At 44.1% G+C, this 22463-nt stretch overlaps 1 protein-coding gene across 2 annotated transcripts; it reads left to right on the forward strand.

Moving 5' to 3' along the window:
* Positions 1 to 970: 970 nt before the first annotated feature.
* Positions 971 to 20911, forward strand: ano3 (anoctamin 3). 2 transcript variants are annotated; one of them, XM_062462554.1, is made up of 26 exons: positions 971 to 1195; positions 6865 to 7080; positions 9007 to 9194; positions 9392 to 9550; positions 9852 to 9952; positions 10065 to 10109; positions 10807 to 10941; positions 11605 to 11711; positions 13101 to 13187; positions 14000 to 14055; positions 14174 to 14295; positions 14498 to 14632; positions 14790 to 14886; positions 15063 to 15123; positions 16184 to 16266; positions 16594 to 16734; positions 17084 to 17248; positions 17442 to 17478; positions 17781 to 17892; positions 18191 to 18248; positions 18578 to 18675; positions 19030 to 19175; positions 19349 to 19501; positions 19714 to 19861; positions 20195 to 20390; positions 20671 to 20911. In XM_062462554.1, exons 1-26 carry the CDS (start codon positions 1081 to 1083, stop codon positions 20851 to 20853), a joined length of 3144 nt encoding a protein of 1047 aa, XP_062318538.1. In that variant the 5' UTR covers positions 971 to 1080; the 3' UTR covers positions 20854 to 20911. The 2 variants fall into 2 exon arrangements, with proteins under 2 accessions (XP_062318538.1, XP_062318539.1); XM_062462555.1 differs by lacking the exon at positions 13101 to 13187.
* Positions 20912 to 22463: the final 1552 nt, after the last annotated feature.

Below are 22463 nucleotides of genomic sequence, written 5' to 3' on the forward strand. Positions count from 1 at the left end.
GGGTATGTGGTCATAAAGGAATGAACATGGTCAGCAACAATACTCAGGAACAGGAAAGCTTTGGCATTTATACACTGCTCATTTGGAACCAAGGGGCCATAAGTGTGCCAAGAAAATATCATCCCTCACACCACCACCACCACCACCAGCTTGAATTCTGACTTTACCATCTGAATGTTACTGCAGGAATCGTGACTCATCAGACCAGGCAAGTTTTTTCAGTTTTCTATCGTCCCATTGTGGTGAACCCGTGCAAATTGTAGCCACCGTTTCCTGTTCTTAGCTAAGAGGAGTGGTACCCAGTGTGCTCCTCTGGTCAAGCCCATCTGCTTCAAGCTTCGATGTGTCGTGCATCCAGAGAAGCTCTTCGCCATACAGGTACCTTGGTTGGATCAAGTGGTTATTTTAGTTGCCTTTTGTTTTTTTATATATATGTTTTGCTTTTTCGATTTTGATAGTGACAGTCGAGACAGGCAGGGAGTGAGAGAGAGGGGATGACATGCATCAAATGACCCACTCTGGAATTGAACCCTGGCCATGGAGTAAGGTCTAAGCCTATACGGGACACGTTTGACTCGAACCAGTCTGGACATTCTCTTCTGACCTCTGCATCTGATCATGCAAAGTTTCAAAATCACTTTTAGAAACTTTTCTTCCACATCTGACGCTTTGGTTGAACTTCACTGGATTATCTTGACCATACCATATCCACATGCCGAAATACAGTTATACAGGTGTACCTAATAAAGAGACCAGTGAGTGTTTTTAAAAGCAAATTTGACTGTTGAATACACGTCCACTTCGAGATTATAGTCTAAGGTTCTCTTTGCGCCTTGAAAGCTGTCCTTAGCTATTTTGACGGGACAGCTCATGTATTTGGAGCAATAATCGAGGTCCTCACTGATCAAGAAAAATTGTCCAACGTAGGACCTCCTCTACAGTACGTTACCATGACAACAGCCATGGATGGGGGAGCATGCGGAGCTTAGACAGGTGTTGAGGGTTTGCGCATCGCTCTAGAAATCGTTGGGTATGGACGGAAACTGCAAGACCACCAACGCAATCCCACTATAGTTTCACATGTATTCAGCAATATTGCTGTTCAAAATAAGGAATATAATTTTCTGTGGAAATCAATCAAACGGCGCAATGGTGCATCATTCGGGGTCTATTCAGTCCTTCAAGCAGCAAAAAGGTTTGTAGTTACGATGCTGTTCGTTTCGTTAGTCGGGTCTTTACGTAGTCACGAGTACTTTTTTACCTTGTTTATAGTTTGCGAAATGTGTTCTGGAACGATAATGCACCTATGTTGACACGGGTTAGAACTGTATGCTATGTGACGCATAGCATTGTTGTGAGTTGTCGTGAGTTGGCCCACGGTAAAATGACGAAACTGTTTTACAGACATGTCCGAGATCTGTGTATTGAGTAGTTATGCGATGCTGCGATTTGAAAGACATTATTTTAATACCGAAATCTTGTAATTGTCTGTGTGCTTAATATAACACGATGACACTTACTACATTACTTCCATGACCCTGCACTGAAATGTTCAGTTTCCTTAAGTATTTCTTAGTTGTTGTTTTTTACAGTAGTCTATCTTTTATCTGAAGTTAATTTCCATTACATTTGTAATTGTACCCACAGTAAAATTAAATTAGATTGAGATTAAAAGGTTTGAAATGAACATGACAGTTCGCAATGACAATACCTCCAAAACACTACGATTTCTTACTTTCATCCAATACAAGCAGCAAGAGAACACTAGAGATGCTCAAACCATGCATCATCTTGGAACAACAGCATCCTAAAGGCTGAGTGGTTGTGTTTGTATAATATAGCACCAGCCATGCTGTTGATACTGCAGATAATTGATTTATCTGTAATCTAATGGAAAATAAACATTCAAAGTTAATGTGAGTGGCAGCATCAATCTCCACTTTATGCTGGTATCCATCTAACACTGTTTTGGAAAGAAAGCTGGCAAGAAATACAGCTTAGTCAAACTCCAGGTCTGAGTAGCATATGTCTGTTTTGTCAAGAGCCTGCAAGTTTTCCCCTTTTAGTTTTCTCTCATCTGTAAATATGTAGAGATCTACTGCCACTGATGTTAGGTGCCCACGGCATGGTTGATTGGAGGAAATGAAATTATTGCTCAGTTTGGCACATTTGACCCCTTTATTGTGTGAGGTAATGCACAGTAGAAAAGAATTCTGCTTTAAAACAATAACACTGTCTCTGATATTGATCATGGAAAGTCTGGCTCTCTAAAGAGGATTAGGTCGATTCTAGTAGTTGCAGTTCATTATTGCATGTGTATTCAGAGTTCTGTTCTAGAGTTGTCCTTAGTGATGATATCTGTACTGCTGAAAAGCACTCCTTTTTTTGGAAATAAGGAGTTCTGTTTTTCTAGCTGGCTCATGAGATCTCACTGGTGGATTTAGTGCTTATGCAGAGAAATGATGGCAACTTTATTCACGGATAGCATGATTGATGATCACTACATTAGCAATCCACCGACAAATATATCAAAAGAAGGAAACATTTGGACTTATTTGAGATGTAGCCTTGAAAGAAAGAAAAAAAAATACAAAGGAACATATTAAATGTTGAAATAATGAATATTTGTTTAATTTTGTGGCATGTGTTCAGTGAAGGACTGCCTGAACTTTTGATTACCCAGCACCCCCACATCCACAAGCAGGCCACCTGTTTTCTTATGTAATCAGACAGATGGTTTAATAGATATAGATATAATTCATAATTATTCTTTGAAGCATGAGGTGAAAGAATGGTGAATCCTACTCTCTGTGGTTTAGCTAACATAACGTTTTCTTTACAAATTCTGAATACTGTACACATTTTGGCAAAAACAATATCTTCCTCTGACTATGATATGTACTTGGTTTGCTGAAGGGCAGGTATACAGAATTTTAATACGGTTTTAACTACATGGACCTGAGGCTTTGCAGAAAATCCTTTTGTAGTAGTAAGAATCACAACCAATCCAGGGACATAACATACTTCTCTGTAGGAGGGCACGGAGGGAAGCTGTGACGTAGACACAGATATTAAAAGGCACAGACTGAGGGGAGAATCCAGATGTTTAATCCTCTGAAATGAGGCAATAGGAGATTATGCCAAATTTGTATAAGACTGTTCAGAGTTCAGAGGCCTATAAACCATCTGGGCTTGGATGCGTTCATGGTTAGACCACCAAGCAACATGTGATAGCCTTCAGCCAAGAAACTCTCTGTCTGGAGGATAAATGTAATTACTCTGCAAATAATAGTCTTTTCACATCGCCCATTTGATTGCTTAAAACTGTGTTTTTTTTGCAATGTCATTTGTTTGATATTATAATTGTTACTGTTATGTTAAGTACTGTTATGCCAACTTCAAGATTCCATCTCTCTGATAAAACAGGAAGACCTCCCTTTGAACACGACAGAGTCTGTATTATTATATCGTGCCAAGCAGGATATAAGAAAACAACACAAATGGCTTAAAAATGGTTTCCTCTGTAGAAGTTGTATTTCTTCCTGCCTCCAGGCTGTAATCTTGATGTACCTGTCTCTCTATGTATCCCTGCAGTTGGGATACCCTTATATGCCCCGTGTCAGGGAACGAGACACCTAAAAATATCCCGATGGGAAGTGCTCCACTCTTAAGTGGTAAGACTCAGGCTGAGACTGAGTACAGATGAATAATTCAATTTATGCTTCATAAGGGAACATGAAGGAATTGTGGGAAAGAGCCCACTGACCTGAATTCACAGCATCGTGTTGCTATCTGCAACATCCCTTCTAGAAAAGAAGCTCCCTGTAGATTTTGGCTTAGCTTCTTATTCAGGCTGTGCCAATGGAAGGGCAGGGTTCAATTGTGGTGGTATCGGACTCTATCCTGACTAATTTAGGTAGTGCCTGTGTTTACATATCCACCCTGGATCATTCAAAGAATCCATCCATCGTGTATTTTCTGATTAACCTTTGAAGATATTTCTGTCCGATCTATAAAACAAAAATGAGATAAGACATGTAATTGCTACTGTCCACTGTGATGGATATTTGTATGTGTAAATGTACACCCATCTGCTTGATGAAAAATGTATAAGTTCTTGGCAAACCCATATAAACCCACAGACACATAAGCGCAGATCGCAACACCCCACCAAACACATTATGCACATGAAAAAATATTTTTAATCTCACATCATAAGATCCTCATAGGCAAGCCGCCCGGTAAAGATTCAATTCCTGGATCATAACCTTTCCTGAAGCACTGCCAGCCACCCCTCTGACTAAAACATAGCTTGAGTTTGTGTGTGTGTGTGTGTCCACGTTTGCAGTTAGGGGCCTCAGTCATGCTGATGTGGTGAGAATAGAAAATATCTATTTTTTCCCCCACGTCAGAGTCATGCTATTTATCTTCTTTCTCATCCAATCCAACCTTTTTTGTCTCTTTATCTGTGACTCTCACTCGCACACACACACTCGACTCACTCACACACACACTCGACTCACTCGCACACACACTCGACTGCCAAACACCCACAGTCTCCTCCACCAATAGTACAGAATCCATGCTCATGTCCACACACACACAATTGCTGTGTGTGTGTGTGTGTGTGAGTGTGTGTGTGTGTGCGCACACAAGCAAACACACAAAAGATTAACTTTCTCCCGACAAAACAGTTCTAGCCAGTCGTCCAGCCCACAGTCAGATTAAAAGCAGGATTGCACGTTAGATGAACCCTTTATATATTTCTATAGACTTATACAATGCGGTGTCTTCAAAAACAAACACACTTCTGTCCTGCTAGTGGGGCCGAACTGAAGCACACATGCTGTACATCAAATGTTTACATACAATGCTGTGGTGTTTATCTGGGCAAACCTCGTGCCCAACCCATCTTCTGTCCCCTGTAGAGTGGTGAGATGAGTTGGCAGCAACTCTGTATTGAATATCCATGATGGAAAGTTCACACTATATCAAGCCCATCCAATTTGTAGGACTATTTTAAACATGGGAGTCATTTGGGATCATCAAGACTCACTCCTGTAGACTGATCTGAGCATTTTAGACATGCTGAGACTAGCTGGAGTCTCCTGGGATTGTAGACTACCTTGCATATCCACCGTTTGATCATTATTTCACCAAACCAGGGGTATACTGCCCAGGAGAGTTGTTTTATAGTTGTTGTATTGGAGAGCTGTGTTCCCTAACTGACCATTTCATTTCAATAAGAAAGTTATTGCAGCTTTTGTCAACCCACAAAGGCAGTGGAATTATAGCCCAGGCAACTGGCTGTAGGACTCGGGGCCCACTGTTCATGTTAATGTATTACTTAGTCATAAATCAGGCTGGGAGGAATCAGGCCTTTCTAAATAACCACACTATAAAAAGCTATGTTTAGAAAATTACGTTTTGAGAGACACAGTAGTCTTTACAAAATAGTGCAGCAGGTATTTGTGTTTGGTTGTCATCCTTTGCTTTTGACAGTGCTGAGAGCTAAATAGAGTGATGCCTGGTAATCAGCCAGTACCTGGGTTAAATCTGTACAGAACTATTAATTTGTTGACTGAAATACGACTGACTTGGCTGTGAGAGGATTCTTTTAATGTGGCTCACAATCCTTGCAGGTTTTCAGCTTTTTCAATTATTCATCATGTAGCCTTTAGCACAACTTAGTTTCATCCATTTCATATCTCTGCAGAGGAATAAACAGTGTGATGAGTGTTTCCCCTGGGCCGGATAACTTTTATCTTTAAATGGATCTTGTTCCACCCAACAACACAGGGAAACCCTACTGAAATCTACGCAGTGAGACAAAAATGAGTTATTGCAGCCCCTTTCAGCACAGGGTTGGTGAGGGCGAGAGAGTGAGAGAGGATTATCAATGCAGCTGAGCATTGCAGAGGGGAGTTACCAGCCTTCCTCCCTGAAGGTGAGAGTCACGTTCTCTTCCATGCGTAAGAGGCACGTTTGAAAATTAGAGTGCGTTTCATGAATAAACGTGTGAGCGAGGCTCCGGCAGAATCATGATGGAAAGTCATGTGAAGGTCAGGCTTGCAGTTGAGGCTCCATAGTTGCCTATTTGTTATGATTATCAGCTGTCATAAATGGCTTTTATATGTCTTAATTAGATGCTTTATCGCTGTGGCTGCTAATGGGAAATGTCAATCATTAAACATTATTGACACACATTTACCTTTCTTTTATACTGTGCTTGTGCATGACGTCAGAATAACCTTGAAGCGTATGACCGTGTCATGCGTGCGAAGCTACTTACTGTCCTAAGCAAAACCATGATTACCTGATCACGCTCAAGCCAGATGTAATTTGTTAGCAGCTGTTGTTGCCCTCCCAGGAGTGTCGTACTTTGTCCTCCGTGAACAAAGCGCCATCTATCTGATGGGATGAAAGGGTCGTAAATACGCTGATGCTAATGACATCATGACCATCATGGTAAACCTTCACATGATGGACTCCTCTGATACGAACGATTCACGCCGTCCCTCTACTCCCCTCTCCTCCCCTGCCCTCCCCTCCCCTCCCCTGCCCTCCAATCCACTCTCCTCCCCTGCCCTCCGCTCCCCTCCCCTGCCCTCCAATCCACTCTCCTCCCATGCCATCCCCTCTCCTCCCCTGCCATCCCCTCTCCTCCCCTGCCCTCCCCTCTCCTCCCCTGCCCTCCCCTCTCCTCTCCTCCCCTCCCCTGCCCTCCACTCCATTCCACTCTCCTCCCATGCCCTCTCCTACCCTCCCCTCCCCTGCCTTCCGCTCCCCTCCCCTCTCCTCCTCTGCCCTACCCTCTCCTGCCCTGCCCTCCCATGCCCTCCCCTCTCTTCCTGTGTCCTCCAGGCATGCACACGAGCATCAGTGAGATCCTGAGGGAGAAGACACTGAAGCCGTCCCGTCGCAGCTTGCCCTGTCTGGCCCAGAGCCAAACGCACCCTCTGAACCTCAACCACTTCCTGTCCGTGCCTCTGAGTCCAGAGGTCAAACACGAGGCTGTCCCTGTCCTGACACACAGCCTCAGCCTCAGCTCCTCCTGCACTGTCCTCCCCCCCCAGACAGGTCTGTATGCCCCACTGGTCTGTATGCCACACTGGTCTGTATGCCCCACTGGTCTGTATGCCACACTGGTCTGTATGCCCCACTGGTCTGTATGCCCCACTGGTCTGTATGCCCCACTGGTCTGTATGCCCCACTGGTCTGTATGCCCCACTGGTCTGTATGCCACACTGGTCTGTATGCCCCACTGGTCTGTATGCCCCACTGGTCTGTATGCCCCACTGGTCTGTATGCCACACTGGTCTGTATGCCCCACTGGTCTGTATGCCCCACTGGTCTGTATGCCCCACTGGTCTGTATGCCCCACTGGTCTGTATGCCCTGCTGGTCAGTCACTTTGTCAGTCAGTCAAGCAGTGGTCGTGACTTGTTCACCACAACGTTTAGTGCTGTTAGGAGCATCTATAAACGTTTTACTCTCTATAAGGGTTCAGAGTCGTCAGCGTATATCACAGAATAAGTACTCAGTGTATCCACCACCTATAATAAAATATCATGCTGATTGATAATGATGGTGATTTACTCAGCTGGTGTGTTGGGTACTCTTGGAATGCTTTTTGTGGTGAGAAGCGATTGTAGCAGTTATATACATGTTCATTGATCGTTGTAATGAGTGGGTGACAGCAAATGCATCATATTGATTTGAAATGCTTACATTTATATTATGTAGCATATACATTTTATAATGGAGTGGCTATTAAACGTTGCGAGAAATAGGAAGAGATCCTGGCAAACTGTTGTAGCCCGCAGCAAGTCATCACTTTATGGCACTGCTTTTGGGGAGAACAGAAGAATTATTCACCCTTTTTAATGAAATATTTAGTAGAAGGAAATTTAGACACCATTTGCTTTCCAAGTGAGCTTGACTGAAAATACTCTGTCTAAGCATGATCAGCCGTTGCAAATGGGGCCAGTCAACAGGGGGGGGGGTACTGCTGAATCCTATTTAATTCCTAAACTGATGCAGACTGCAAATAAACATGCATGCTCATGGATCCCAGTTGATCCCAGTTACGCTTTTATCTGTGTATTCAGCATGTGCCACGAATACAGGAGGGTGGGTATTCCAGAATAAGTTCATCCCGAATGTGTTTTAAGGAGTAGAGCCCTCAATAGTATCAGAATCGATCTGCCACAGAAACACTGTTGTGAGTAGTTATGTGGAATATTTAATCTATTAAGGGCTTATGATATAAGCTGTGATGATATACTCTATGTGCTCTAGATATGAACAGATGTATGAGCTTTACAATCCCAGTAATGATGGTGATCATTTTAATTAGTGCCATGCTAAGACACCGCAGCCATATTAGGCAATGAGGGATAGACTGTTCCTATCCACCCTGTGAAGCTCCGCCTCCATCAATGACACTGTTCGTTCTCCCCTGATCCCACAACCTACAGAGGATAAAAGAGCTCTCCACTGCAATCCCCTCTTTGGATTAGAGAACACTGATAAAACCAAAAGCCTCCAGACCATGAAAACCAGGGTGGAATGATTTGGCTTTGCTCTCTGCTCCCTGTCTAAAGACAAGTTCCCCAAATCAAAACTGACCTTCCCTCAACTGCAGCTGTTTTGCTGTGTCCTGTGAAACTGGTTACCTTGCTACCTATTCAAGTCAAACATAGATACCTTTTATATGGACCAAGCTTGATTCAGTGAAGAATCTGTCTGGGCTGCTTAGCTTACAGTACCATCCAGCAACAGCTGACCTCCCACAACAGAAATATTTAACTTTACTGCCATTCTACCTGACGCATAAAGTCTCTCTTTTAGGGTTTTTTAATGGCTTCTTATAGATTATTTATGGTTTCATGATGAAATGTTTATCTTAAGGACTACAATACCAGCTCAAAGGCTATTCAGTCCTTCATATTCACATGAAAGCAGAATATTTACAATGTGTAAATGCTGTGTCTTTTTTTTACAGAAACGATCAAGGACCTCTATGAGGAAGAGTCGGAATCTAGTTCCTGTAAGGCGAGGGCAGACGATTATAGTTCCTGTAAGGAGAGGGAAGACGATTCTAGTTCCTGTAAGGCGAGGGCAGACGATTCGTTTATAATACAGAAACCTGTCATCCGTGCAAAGTTAGAGGCCCGCACTGATTCAGTTCAGGTAGCACCGTCCTGCACCCACACCCATTAAACACCCCCATATTTGTACCTGTCTTGAAATTACTGCTATTGCAGACATTGACAGGTCACAAAATCAAGAGTTATGCCTTAAATCTAGATTTATTTGAGACCCATTTTCTGATATGAAATCTCAAATTAAGAAACCTAGAAGCTAAAAAAAAGAATGTCTCTCTGCAGAGCAAATACAAACAAGCCAACTCATCAGGACTCCTGTTCAGGGATGGGATGAAGCGTATCGACTACATCCTGGTCTACAAGAAGTCAAGTCCTCAAGTGGAAAAGAGATGCACCTTTGAGAGGAACTTGCGTTCTGAGGGCCTGATGCTTGAGAAGGAGGTATGATAAACTGAACTACATTCTCCGGTTGAAAGGAATGTATCAGAAACCCTCTCCACAAAGCACATCCTGCCTGACTCTGTACTGCTTTGATGTGAGGAGAAAACCTGTCACAAAAATCCTGCTTTTACTTTTGCCTTTTTTGTCAAATGTAACACGCACAAAGTGGTTGCATGAGTTTGTAATTCCAAACTCCACATGCTGTTGCTATTTGTTTCTCTGTGGGAGGAGAAAGCATACAGTTCTACAGGCTTTAGATACTGGCATGAGCTAACCTGGTACCTCTTCTTGCTCTTGAAAGCCCTCTCTCACCAACAATGACATCATGTTTGTCAAGATCCATGCTCCTTGGGACACTCTCTGCAAATATGCAGAGCAGATGAACATCCGGATGCCATTCAGGTATGTTGGTGCTGTAGTGTGTCTGTGCTGGAGGTACTGATGGTGCGTGACTACTGACTACAATGTGGGGTCAGTTCATTCTGTGAGATTTTACTCTCATAATCTGTTTCAGAAAGAAATGTTACTTTACCGACTGGAAGAGCAAAGCTTTGAGCAGGTAAGTGGAGTGACATCACATTGTGAACTTCTCTTTGGTATTCTGCAAAAGCATTCCGTCCACGGGGTCAGATGGCTGAGCGGTTAGGGAGTCGGGATACTAATCAGAAGGTTGCCAGTTCGGTTCCCAGCCGTGCCAATGACGTTGTGTCCTTGGGCAAGGCGCTTCACCCTACTTGCCTCGGGGGAATGTCCCTGTACTTACTGTAAGTCGCTCTGGATAAGAGCGTCTGCTAATTGACTAAATGTAATGTAATGTAAAAAACACCTTCCACCCAGCTGGGCTGTCACTTGCGTTCTGGGAGCTTGGTCTGGGTGTTGAGATAGAGGCTGGAGGCTGTAGGGAGGTCAACGACAATGGATTGTCATTGTATCAACCAGGGGGACTTCCTTAGTTGAACTTTCACTGATCTCTGTCTTCCCTGAGAGGGTTTTAATTAATTCAGGATTAATCCGGTTTCATAAAAGAATGTTGTATTTGAGCTTTTAAGCTTTATAAGTCACCCTGAAGAAATGTGTCTACAAAACAAACTGTGAGTGATGATAATATTGTCTGGAATGGATATGAAGATGGAGGGATTCTGAAAGACTGTCTCATCCCAGACATTTACGAGTGAAATTGTCAAAACTACAAACTGTTTTGTTGACTACTACAATGTTCTCATACCGCGGTTCCGTGTGTCTGTGTCTGCATGCAGCAGGTTCCGCCAGAGATGTCGTCAGATTAGGAGCTGGCTCCCTAAGAACCCCATGAAGCTGGACAAAGAGGCCTTGCCTGACCTGGAGGACACCGACTGCTACACAGCCCCCTTCAGCAGAGCGCGCATGCACCAGTGAGTGACATATAAGATAAGAGCGTCTGCTAAAATGACTAAATGTAAATATACTCAAACAGGGAGTCAGATGGCTGAGCGGTTATGGAATCGGGCTACTAATCAGAAGGTTGCCGGTTCGATTCTTGGCTGTGCGAAATGACGTTGTGTCCTTGGGAACTTCACCCTACTTGTCTCGGGGAGAATGTCCCTGTACTTACTGTAAGTCGCTCTGGATAAGAGCGTCTGCTAAATGACTAAATATAAATGTAAACACACAAACACAAAATGTGTCAATAATAGTTGAGGATGGAGTATCTGTCTGCAAAACTGCAACGTGGCTTGTGTTTTGGCCATCTTGTATGCCAAGTTACTTTTTTAAGACACACGAGAGCCAAGGAAGTCTGTGGACTGTGTTCAGCCAGAGGGAAGGGCACGAAAGAATAACGACTGAATGTAAACAGTGTTTATTTCTTCAGTCTGCAGTCTTTGGATCATCCCTTAATCTTCTGTTTCTCCTTTTCAAAGATGTGTTTATGTAGAAATCAATGTTGACTTGCCAGCAGTACTAATTCCTTTTTTTTGGAAGGGGGGTAATCTCTTTTTATTCTGCTTGTAAACAGTGTGGATGTCTCTATCAAATGAAGTTTTATAGGTAACAGACACTTTGTCCCTCTTCCACAGCTTCACTATCAACAACAGGCACACGTTCTTCTCCAACTCCACCAGAAGCAGGATAGTCCACCATGTTCTGCAGCGCACCAAGTATGAGGATGGGAAGCCTAAGATGGGTAATGAACCTGTGCTGGATCTGCCTGTGTCCAGTACTCAAATACATCATTACCTATGGGGGATAAAAAACGTTTTTTGTACATCTTCAATAGTTTAGATGTTTTGATTGCAATGGTTCATCTAGACTCAATATTCATTGGACAAAAAGCTATTATTTATCAAACACATCCGAAATAAATGTGAATGATAACCTCCGTTTTCATCCCATCAATGAATTCAGCATGGTGATGCATTTAAATTGTGCCTTGTCTAGATCAGAGATGACATAGGCCTGCTTTTCCTGATCCATTGAGTGAGTCAGTCAGTCAGTCATTTGTAGACGAGGCACTAATTTATGTCACATTGCCGTTAGTTTTCTAATTTCCATTTTCCTGCTGTCTGTCCTGCCGTCTTGCCTCTGTCCGTTTGTCTTCCCTTGTCTATGTCCCAACTATGTATTTCTTGTCCTGTTTCTTTACCAAACTTACTAAGACCGTTGTGAGGGCCTTCTTGTAAGTGTCAGCTGACATCTTACAGATGTAGCACAGTAAGAGACAGGATACTTTGCTCTTCAGACGTACTGGCTTCAGAGGGATAGCTGAGGCTGAGGTTTGGGAGTTGTAGTTGGGAGTTCCATGTGCTGCACCGGCGGCTGATTAAAATGTGAGCCGCTGTGGTCATTGGCACCGTCCAAACAATGGCTGATCCTCTCCTTCTGGCTGTTATGTATTTATTTTTTTGCACTGGCACTCAGACACCCCCTCCCCTCTCTCTCTATCTCTCTCTCCCAAACCCCAAACTGTCCGTCGCATTAAAAGCCCTTGTCAGTCAGTTGCAGACATGTTTCGCTGATTACGGTTTGGCCTTGAAGGGCCTGTGGGATTTCAACAGTAATATTTTAATACTGCTGACCTCTTCTCCATGCCAACAAATGAGATCAGATCTGGCAAAGGAGTGACCAATCCCCTTCTCTAGTGCTTGTGACCTCACAATCAACTATTCCAAGCAGGACTACTTCTGTGCTGTGAACACAGTAGTAATAAATCCATAATCCATGGCATCTGCATATTTTGCACGGAAGACAAGGCTAGATATCGCCTCTTCAGGATATTCGGGCTTCCATCCATATGTCTCTTGCTCATTCCAACCACATGAATATCAAGAGTCCATCTATTTGTCCTTTACGCGTATTCTCATTTGGAAGTTACAGTGGAAATGCCTTCTAGTATGTATGTTCATGGCTCTACCGTCTTTACAATGTTCCTGGTGCTTGTTAAATCTCTCCATGAATGGGCGGTACAGCGTCAGGTTCAGATTGCTGCGCCCCCCAGTAGCACTTCCCCCACTATGTACAGCATGTCTGTGTGTCGGGCATCGTTTCTAGTTACATCTCCTTCATTTTTCAACAGCTCCTCCCCTCTGTTGTCAGTCTCTCCTTAATTATTATGGTCACCATGACCGGATCATGATTGCCCAGTCTCTGAACTCCTGGGAAGGTGCGTATGTATCTGTCGGTGCCACTGGGCTGTTGAACCAGTAGAAACTGGACAACAGTGTTGATTCATGTTCTTGTTCTCCTCAAGTAGGTCTTGATCATGGATCATTCTACTGTAGTTGTCAGTATATGCAGGAACAAATGAACACGTAATGTATAAACACGTTGGGTTGAAATAAGCCGACTGAAGTCATTTCGACTGAGAAACTTGAAAACCAGAGTTGATGTCTGTGTTAACTGTGTTTACGTGTGTTATGTTTGTTGTGATGTATGTTTTGTTTGTCATGGTTTCCCCACTAACTGTCTACGCATTTAGTATTCACTGTTCATTTCTAGAGTTGCTGGTTAAAAATGTTCTCCAAGTTCAGACAGTTTAGACTCCTGTAACGATACAGCAATGAATCGATGCAATTAGGATTATGCCTTGCAATTAGATGATATCTTCCACATTATCCTGCCTTGTGGCCGTTCCAGACTCTAACCAGACTTGGCTGAACACAAAGCAGAAGACACAATTATGTAGAACGAGCGGCTAATCAAAGTTCTGCTGTCTCAGGGGTTCCAAACAATCAAGTACTCAAAGCCCGACGAGCTCTGTTACATAAAGCAGTATATTATAATCACAGTCGACGAGGAGTGGATTTAAATAGATCTCCAGTGGGGGCCTCTGTCAATTACACTAACTGACGCTGTGGCGATTTTTAATCTCGAAAATGAGTTGGAAAAGTGCTGTTGATAATGTTCTAGTGGAGTTCTGGTACTCTGTTTTCAGGTTTGTTTGGTTTTGTGTGTGATGGATTTGTTTCTATCCAGGTATCAATCGACTACTGGGTAATGGCACATATGAGGCTGCGTTTCCTCCGCACGAGGTACAGTTCATAATCATAAAATGTGTTCAAGTTAGGAAGCTGGACTTGTTGAGTGTTGGTTTACCTCAGTCATGCATCATTCACTAACAGCCTGCTTGTTTCTGGCCTGCGATTTCAGGGTGGTTACAAAAGCAAGCACCCCATTAAGACCCACGGGGCACAGAACCACCGGCATCTGCTGTATGAGAGGTGGGCTCGCTGGGGCATCTGGTACAAATACCAGCCTCTGGACCTCATAAGGTAACCAGCCGTGGTCTGCTCAGTATCTCACTGTTTTGTGCTCTCCCCTTGTACTCTGCTTGTCAGAGAACATTTCCCTAGAGTGAGACAAGTCTCTGTTTTGATTAATGTCTGAATAAAACTCTAATTGAAAAGTCAGCCTGTCATGTGGGCCGGTTGTTGCTACAGCAATCTGTCTTTTCCTCCTCCACCTTCCTGACAGGCGCTACTTCGGAGAGAAGATAGGCCTGTATTTTGCCTGGCTGGGCTGGTACACTGGCATGCTGATCCCCGCAGCCCTGGTCGGTCTCTTTGTCTTCCTTTATGGCCTCTTCACCATGGACACCAGCCAAGTCAGGTCAGACCAGACATCCCACTGCAGGGCCTCATGTACAGACCCCGTAACATCCTCCATAATCGACAATTGGTGCCTTTTCCTAGGTTTTGCCGTTTGATTGACTGTCTCATTAACGCTGACCTTGTGTCTGACATGTTCTCCTGGGTTCTGTCTTCAGTAAGGAGATCTGTGAAGACAACACCACAATCATGTGTCCCATGTGTGAGGAGAACTGTCCTCCTTGGAGACTGAATGATAGTTGTGTCTATGCAAAGGTCAGTTCATTTATCACTACATGAACTTCATTTCAGAGTGCAGTGCTAATTAAGTTTAGGTCAACGATGGTCATTAAAGGCCTGTGTAAGTTGCACAACAGTTGTGCTTTCTGCGGGAGTAACTAATATTGTACAACTGTAATGGGTCCTTGTATGTATATTATGTGTTTTTTCAGGTGACCTATCTTTTTGACAACGGGGGAACTGTGTTCTTCGCGATATTCATGGCTATATGGGGTAGGTGAATGCAGTTTTTTGGTTTGAATTTATCTTTGTGCAAATACATGTTTAGGATTCTGTTCCCCACGGTGAACATCTTTCAAAGAAACATTCATATTCACCTGAGAATACATTGTAGTTGGAGAAAAGTTCAAAAGGAATGCATTGTTAATACACCATTGAACAGGCCATTAGGTGACTAATAAATCAGTATCGGAAAGCCTTGAGTTAAATCTCTATCCAATCAAGCCTACATATAATTAGCTGTGTAAAGAAACACTTGTTCCTGGTAGGGAGAGAGGCTGGCCTCTATCCTCCACCCACATCACACTGCAGCATGGCGATATGCCACTGTGTAGTCTGACGCTAGTGCACCTTTTCCCAAAGCTAGTGTACCTAGCACGCTATCGAGCCTACTGTACGGCACTGTACACAGCCTGGATTTGCTTGTCAAACCGACAAGATGAATGATCCTGACTGCTACAGGAGGGGGCTGGGCTGTCCTGTCCTCTGGTTGGGCTAAATGGAGGTCACAGGGATGTCCAGTCTGCGGCTGTAGTGACTGCAGTGACTACGGAATCCAGCTCTGAGATTTTTGGGGGCAGTGTGGCCGAGGCTGCACCACTGCACCACTGAGTGCACTCCCGGACTGCTGTGTGTGAGAAGTGGATGAGAAAGGGGAAAAAATGGTTAGCCCAAGGGACGGAACACAGGCATCTGAAAAGACTGATTTTCTTACCCTGCTTCTTTAAACAGAAGTGGGTCGAGCTATATTAAACTTCAACAGAAAGTGGAGTTGAATAGACTTAGAGGGCGCAGACTGGTGCTGTGTTCTTACTCACTGAAAACATTCATAGGTGTGTCCCAATCTTATGTACAGTTCTGGTCACATATGTCAGTCTACACCAGAAACATACCTACTGTTTCAGAACAACATTCACTCTACATCACTCTGAAACGCATAAGTGGGTCGACAAGCCATGTCTTTCAGGAATATGAATTCCATCTCTACGGTGTCGCCATGATCGATACCATGATTGATTCTTGCTTTACGTCCTTCCCTGTGGGGCTCTCACAGCCACTGTGTTCCTGGAGTTCTGGAAGAGGAGGAGAGCTGAACTGACTTATGATTGGGACCTCATCGATTGGGAGGAAGAAGAGGTCAGTTGGTCGTACTCTGTAATAGATTTACAACCATTTCACCCAGTGTTACAATGTCTAACTGTGCTGTAGTTGACAGCTAGGTGGGTTGAAAGAGGCTGACAGGTCGTGTGATAACGGCAGTCAGGTGGCTGAGCGGTTAGGGAAGCAGGCTAGTAATCTGAAGGTTGCCAGTTCGATTCCTGGCTGTGCCAAATGGCGTTGTGTCCTTGGGCAAGGCACTTCACCCTACTTGCCTCGGGGGGAATGTCCCTGTACTTACTGTAAGTCGCTCTGGATAAGAGCGTCTGCTAAATGACTAAAAGGTAAATGTTCTGTGTGTCTCAGGAGGAGTTGAGACCCCAGTTTGAAGCCAAGTACTCCGGAGTGGAGAGAGTGAACCCTGTATCCGGCAAGCCTGAGCCCTTCCAGCCCTTCACAGACAAACTCAGCCGGCTCATGGTGTCTGTGTCTGGAATCTTCTTCATGGTAAAACCCCCTCTCACCTCAGACTATCTGCCACCGCGACCTGACTAGGTTCAGGATGGGCTTTTCCTCAGTGTTTTCTTCTGAATGTGCGATCGGTGCCTCTGGCAACCATACAGCTCCCCCTACTGTAGATGGTCGTGTATTTCGGAGCATGCTGAAAAAATGTGACTCGGTCACCCGTTGTATTTCTATTCCAGAGCATCAAATGAGATGGAATACCCTAAACCAACACCCTGAGAAGATGCCTTATCTAGACGTCCAATAGCGCCACTGAAGATTAAATTACAGTTTATTTGTTTTTCAGCCTTGTTTTATTTTCTACTCCTCTCTTTCCCCTCCCTGCTTCCAGATTTCCCTTGTTTTGACAGCTGTGTTTGCCGTGGTGGTTTTCCGACTCATCGCCATGGAGAAGTTTGCATCGTTTGACTGGGAGTTTGTGAAGAAGAACTGGCAGTTTGCTACTTCTGGCACTGGTGTCTGTATCAACTTCATGATCATCATGTCTCTGAATGTGGTGGGTGTTTGTCTCGCCGGTATCTGTGTTTCTTAAGAAGCAAGTGCTGAATGAACCATATAGAAGGACAGGTGTTGGGAGTGCCAGATATGTTGTCAGAAGCTTAGTTTGGGGATGCTCATCTTGCAGATTGTCAATTGCTGCCATTTCCTGATTCACAGTTGATGGACGTTACTATTTTTTCTCTCATCAGGTTTATGAGAAGGTGGCTTATCTGCTCACTAACTTGGGTGAGTGGTACCGCCATGCTGTAAAACATTCACCGTAGCATGTCACAGGTTTGATAGACACATGAAAACCGCTCTTTCAAACTGTCAGAATCTGAATCCGAATCGGTTTTGTTTGCCATGAAAGTTTGCACAGACAAAGAATTTGCTTTGGCAGGAAGGTGCAAACATTAAACATATAGGAATCTAAAATTAAAATATGAGGACTAACTATACTAAGGGTACATAAATAACAATACTAAGTGGAATTAGATAAAAATAAACTATACAATAAAATATAAAATACAATATTTTCATCCCCATAGAGCACCCACGCACAGAGTCAGAATGGGAAAACAGCTTTGCACTCAAGATGTTCCTCTTCCAGTTCGTCAATTTGAACAGCTCCACGTTCTACATTGCTTTTTTCCTTGGAAGGTAAGCGACTTAAACTCAAAAGTTCATCTCCCCAATAAATGTAGCTAGAGTTTTTATGAGCTATGGGCCTCAGGAAATTCAATTTCCTTTTGGAGTTTGAAAGCACATCTTCCTCTCCCCTGTCTCTGTTTTCTAGATCTTTCTTCCCTGCCATCCTTAATGTTATTATTTCTCTGCATGGTCTATGTAATCAGCAACGCGACATCAGGCCACTGTTTCTATCCTCTCCCCACTAACAGTTATTACAGATTGGACAATTGAATTTGTAAGCTAATGTTGTCCATTTCCATATGTTCAGGTTTGCTGGCAGGCCTGGGAAATACAATAAACTATTTAATAGGTGGAGACTGGAGGAGGTGAGTACAATTGCAAAGCCATTTAATCAGGTTATTATTTCAACACTGTAGGAACTGGTGATTGACTTCCATCTGGGCGAAGATTTTCGAATATTGAAGAGATTAATCATTTCTGTGATAATTTCCATGATTACTAAATTCACACAGTAATGAGAGCCATTAATCTCCCTTATAATGAATCTTATTTGCGATATTGTTCAAAATAAAATATGCAGTAAAGCTCATTCCTAAGCTCATTTATAGGAAATAAACTAGTATTTCTCCAAGCATGACATTGCAGTATGGATATACTGTATACCGTTTTTTAATCGATTTGTTGCTATTATCAGTGCCACCCCAGTGGATGTTTGATCGACTTGTGCCTGCAAATGGGAGTCATTATGGTTCTGAAGCAGATCTGGAACAACTTTATGGAGTTAGGTTATCCGTAAGTACTGCCCTTCCATAAACGATTAACTGTGTATGTCTGTCCAACAATCCCTTCAGAGTTGATGACACAGTTTCACCCCTAAAATCACATGATCATGCCGGTGCTGTCATTTCTTTGAGTTACCGATTGACATCATTCCACGATTTTGTCGTTTCTGGGCAGTTTTATGAGGTGCATGCTGATTTAGCAATGAAACAGATCCACCATTATTTCTTATTTCCACATGAAAGGTCCTTTTCTTGTGCGGAAACGAATCAAATCCTCTTTAGTGCGCTCAGTTTAGTGCTCCCGCAGTGCTTTGTCAGAAATAATTGGTTTGAGTTGACAGCCAACATTTTCCTGGCTCTTCAGTTTGCTGCAGAACTGGTGGTCTCGCCGGAAAATAAAGAAAGGAGGGCAGAATGTAGAGAACAAAGTCCAACTTCCTCAGTGGGACAAAGACTGGAACCTGCAACCAATGAACGCCCACGGTCTCGTTGATGAATACCTAGAAATGGGTATGACCCCTCTTTTCAAAATGTTACCTTTGACCTTTTCCTTGAACACGTGACTTCATAAATGGAGTTGTTACAGTTGGATGTGTAACGTTTCTATCTGCATTGCTATGGGAGCTGTGTTCAGTCAGTCCTGTTCAGACCCTCCCCACAACCCCCTCTTCTCCTCCCCTCAGTTCTCCAGTTTGGCTTCACCACCATCTTTGTGGCTGCCTTCCCGTTGGCACCTCTCCTGGCTTTGCTTAACAACATCATCGAGATCCGCCTAGACGCCTACAAATTCGTCACTCAGTGGAGGAGACCTATGCCTGCCCGCGCCACCGACATAGGTCAGCTGGTGTCCCTCTAATGCCGCCTGCCACTCTCCCTGAGTGAGGCTGTTTCTCTTCCCTTCACACCCACCACCTCAATCGATTTCAATTCCTCTTCACCTCGGGCGGTGTGTGTGTGGGGGCGGCTCTGTCGTTTTGCATACTTGCACGTCGGGTAAAGCTACCTGGAGCTTAATGTTCTGAGCGGGCTCTCTTGTCTTGCTGTGCAGGCATCTGGCATGGCATACTTGAGGGCATCGGCGTGCTGGCAGTCATCACTAATGCCTTTGTCATTGCCATCACCTCCGACTACATCCCTCGGTTCGTCTACGCCTTCAAATACGGGCCGTGTGTGGACAAGGGCTACCGCCACGAAAGGTGCGTCTGTCTCCGTTCATCCGAACGGGAGTACATCTATTTTTTGTGTGTGTGTCAGGGGAGTCAGATGGCTGAGCGGTTAGGGAATCGGGCTACTAATCAGAAGGTTGTCGGTTTGATTCTTGGCTGTGCGAAAATGACGCTGTGTCCATGGGCAAGGCATTTCACCCTACTTGCCTCGGGGGGAATGTCCCTGTACTTACTGTAAGTCGTTCTGGATAAGAGCGTCTGCTAAATGACTAAATGTAATGTAATGTCTGATAAACAGAAACTGTTTTTTTTTAAGTTGTAGAGAGTGTTTTCCAATTGGTGACGAGCCTCTTGTACCCTCAGGTGCCTGCGAGGTTACATGAATAGCAGCCTGTCGGTGTTCGATATGGGGGAGCCTAAGAACGGCAGCCAGGTCCAGACCAGGTTCTGCAGGTACAGGGACTACCGGGCACCCCCGTGGAGCCCAGTGCCCTACGACTTCACTCTGCAGTTCTGGCACGTCCTGGCCGCCAGACTAGCCTTCATCATCGTCTTTGAGGTGAGTGAAAATCCTCTCTCCCCTCCTCTCTCTTCCTCTTCCTCTATATTTCTTATTATCTCTCTTTTGGATAATGCACGCAATTACCTTTACTCACTTTGACGGAAAGTCAGTAAAAGGTTTAATAAAACCAAGTTTACTTTATGTATTATTTACATAACATTGAACTTAACCATAATACTGTACTTTTGCTTCGAAGTCCATAACTTCACACAAACTAAAATATAGAATTGTAGAAAGGATTTTTTTTCCAATGACAACGTTTACATTGCACCCTTAGCACCTGGTGTATGGGATCAAGTCCTTCATTGCATACCTGATCCCGGACATGCCCAAGGGCCTGTGTGAGCGCATGCGTCGGGAGAAGTATCTGATGCAGGAGATGATGTACGAGGCAGAGCTGGAGCACCTACAGAAGGAGAGGAAGAAGAACGGCAAGCGTTATCACCATGAGTGGCCTTAGCTTGACCCCCCCCCTGTCCTCACACACACACACACACACTGTCCTGTTCCTCACTCACACACACCTTCACACACAGGCAAAGGCACACACACCTTCCTCACACACACACACACATCCTCACACACATGCATACACATACCCCCCTTCACAGGCTATCCACAAGCAACCCCCCACATATTTAAGCCTCTGGCTTCACTGAACTGAGTCTGCACACCAAAGAGGCCTGAGTCCACCCCCCCTCTCTCCTCTGTCCAGTGTCGGTGCTTAGTCTTGGTTTTGAACAACCCCTCCTCCCTTTCTCCCCCTCCTCTCTTTCTCCTCCTCCTCTCTTTCTCCCCCTCCTCCCTTTCTCCCCCTCCTCTCTTTCTCCCCCTCCTCCCTTTCTCTCCTCCTTCAGCTTCATCTGGCAGGCTGCCCTTGGCCTTGCACCATGTCATGGCTTAGAAGGGGGAGTCCTGCGCAATTGTAATGTTTACTATGCAGATCAAGGGCTGCACCACATCACCACTGCTCTCTCTTCACTCTCACAGCGTGCACTCTCTCTCTCTTTTCTCTCTCTCTCTCTCTCTCTCTGTGGCAGCTAGCACCATGCTGTAACAGATCGGTCTAGAACAGCTCACAACATGGCCGTGTACATCTCCATAGACATCATAATGATCACTGGCCTAAGTGACAGTGACATCATAATGGTCACTGGCCTAAGTGACAGTGACATCATAATGGTCACTGGCCTATGTGACTGTGACATCATAATGGTCACTGGCCTATGTGACTGTGACATCATAATGGTCACTGGCCTATGTGACTGTGACATCATAATGGTCACTGGCCTATGTGACTGTGACATCATAATGGTCACTGGCCTATGTGACTGTGACATCATAATGGTCACTGGCCTATGTGACTGTGACATCATAATGATCACTGGCCTAAGTGACAGTGACATCATAATGGTCACTGGCCTATGTGACTGTGACATCATAATGGTCACTGGCCTATGTGACTGTGCGCTAGTGTGGCACGATGTGGTTGTTGTTGCAAAAGTGATTCTGGTGATGTGGCTACCAAAAATAATGGACAATGTTTATGCAAAATAACTGTATGTTGCCCTCAAAGCATGCTAGTTTATATTCACATTGGTTCATTTGTCAACAGCTGATAAAACACTTAAAAGACGTTAACACAAATCTTTGCTAAAGGTTTCTCTATAAAATCATGTAAAATGCATGAAAATATTGTTTTGTATTTTTTGATAGACAAAGCCCCTGTCTAGATGCCTGGTTCTCATACGGTTTTATTCTGTGTGAGCTGTGTTAGATTTTATTTGTAATATTTATTCCAAATTGCTGACCTTGACTGTGTCCTAGGTTGGTATATCTAGTACATAATCATATGTAAATCTAGTGTGATTTGATTGTGCCTAACTGTTTTGCAAACAACAAGATGTGTGTCACCAACATCACATGTGCCTGTTTGTGCTGCAAGTCGAGTATTCTCCCTCTTCCTCTAGCTTCCAGGAAACTCTGAATTATCGATATGGATTTTGCTTAAAAATGTGAACAATATAGCCCACCACTGTTGCTTGTGCACCACCCTCAAATGGTGATTCA

The sequence above is a fragment of the Osmerus eperlanus genome, chromosome 5 (assembly GCF_963692335.1).
Source record: "Osmerus eperlanus chromosome 5, fOsmEpe2.1, whole genome shotgun sequence".
Taxonomy (NCBI): Eukaryota; Metazoa; Chordata; class Actinopteri; order Osmeriformes; family Osmeridae; genus Osmerus; species Osmerus eperlanus.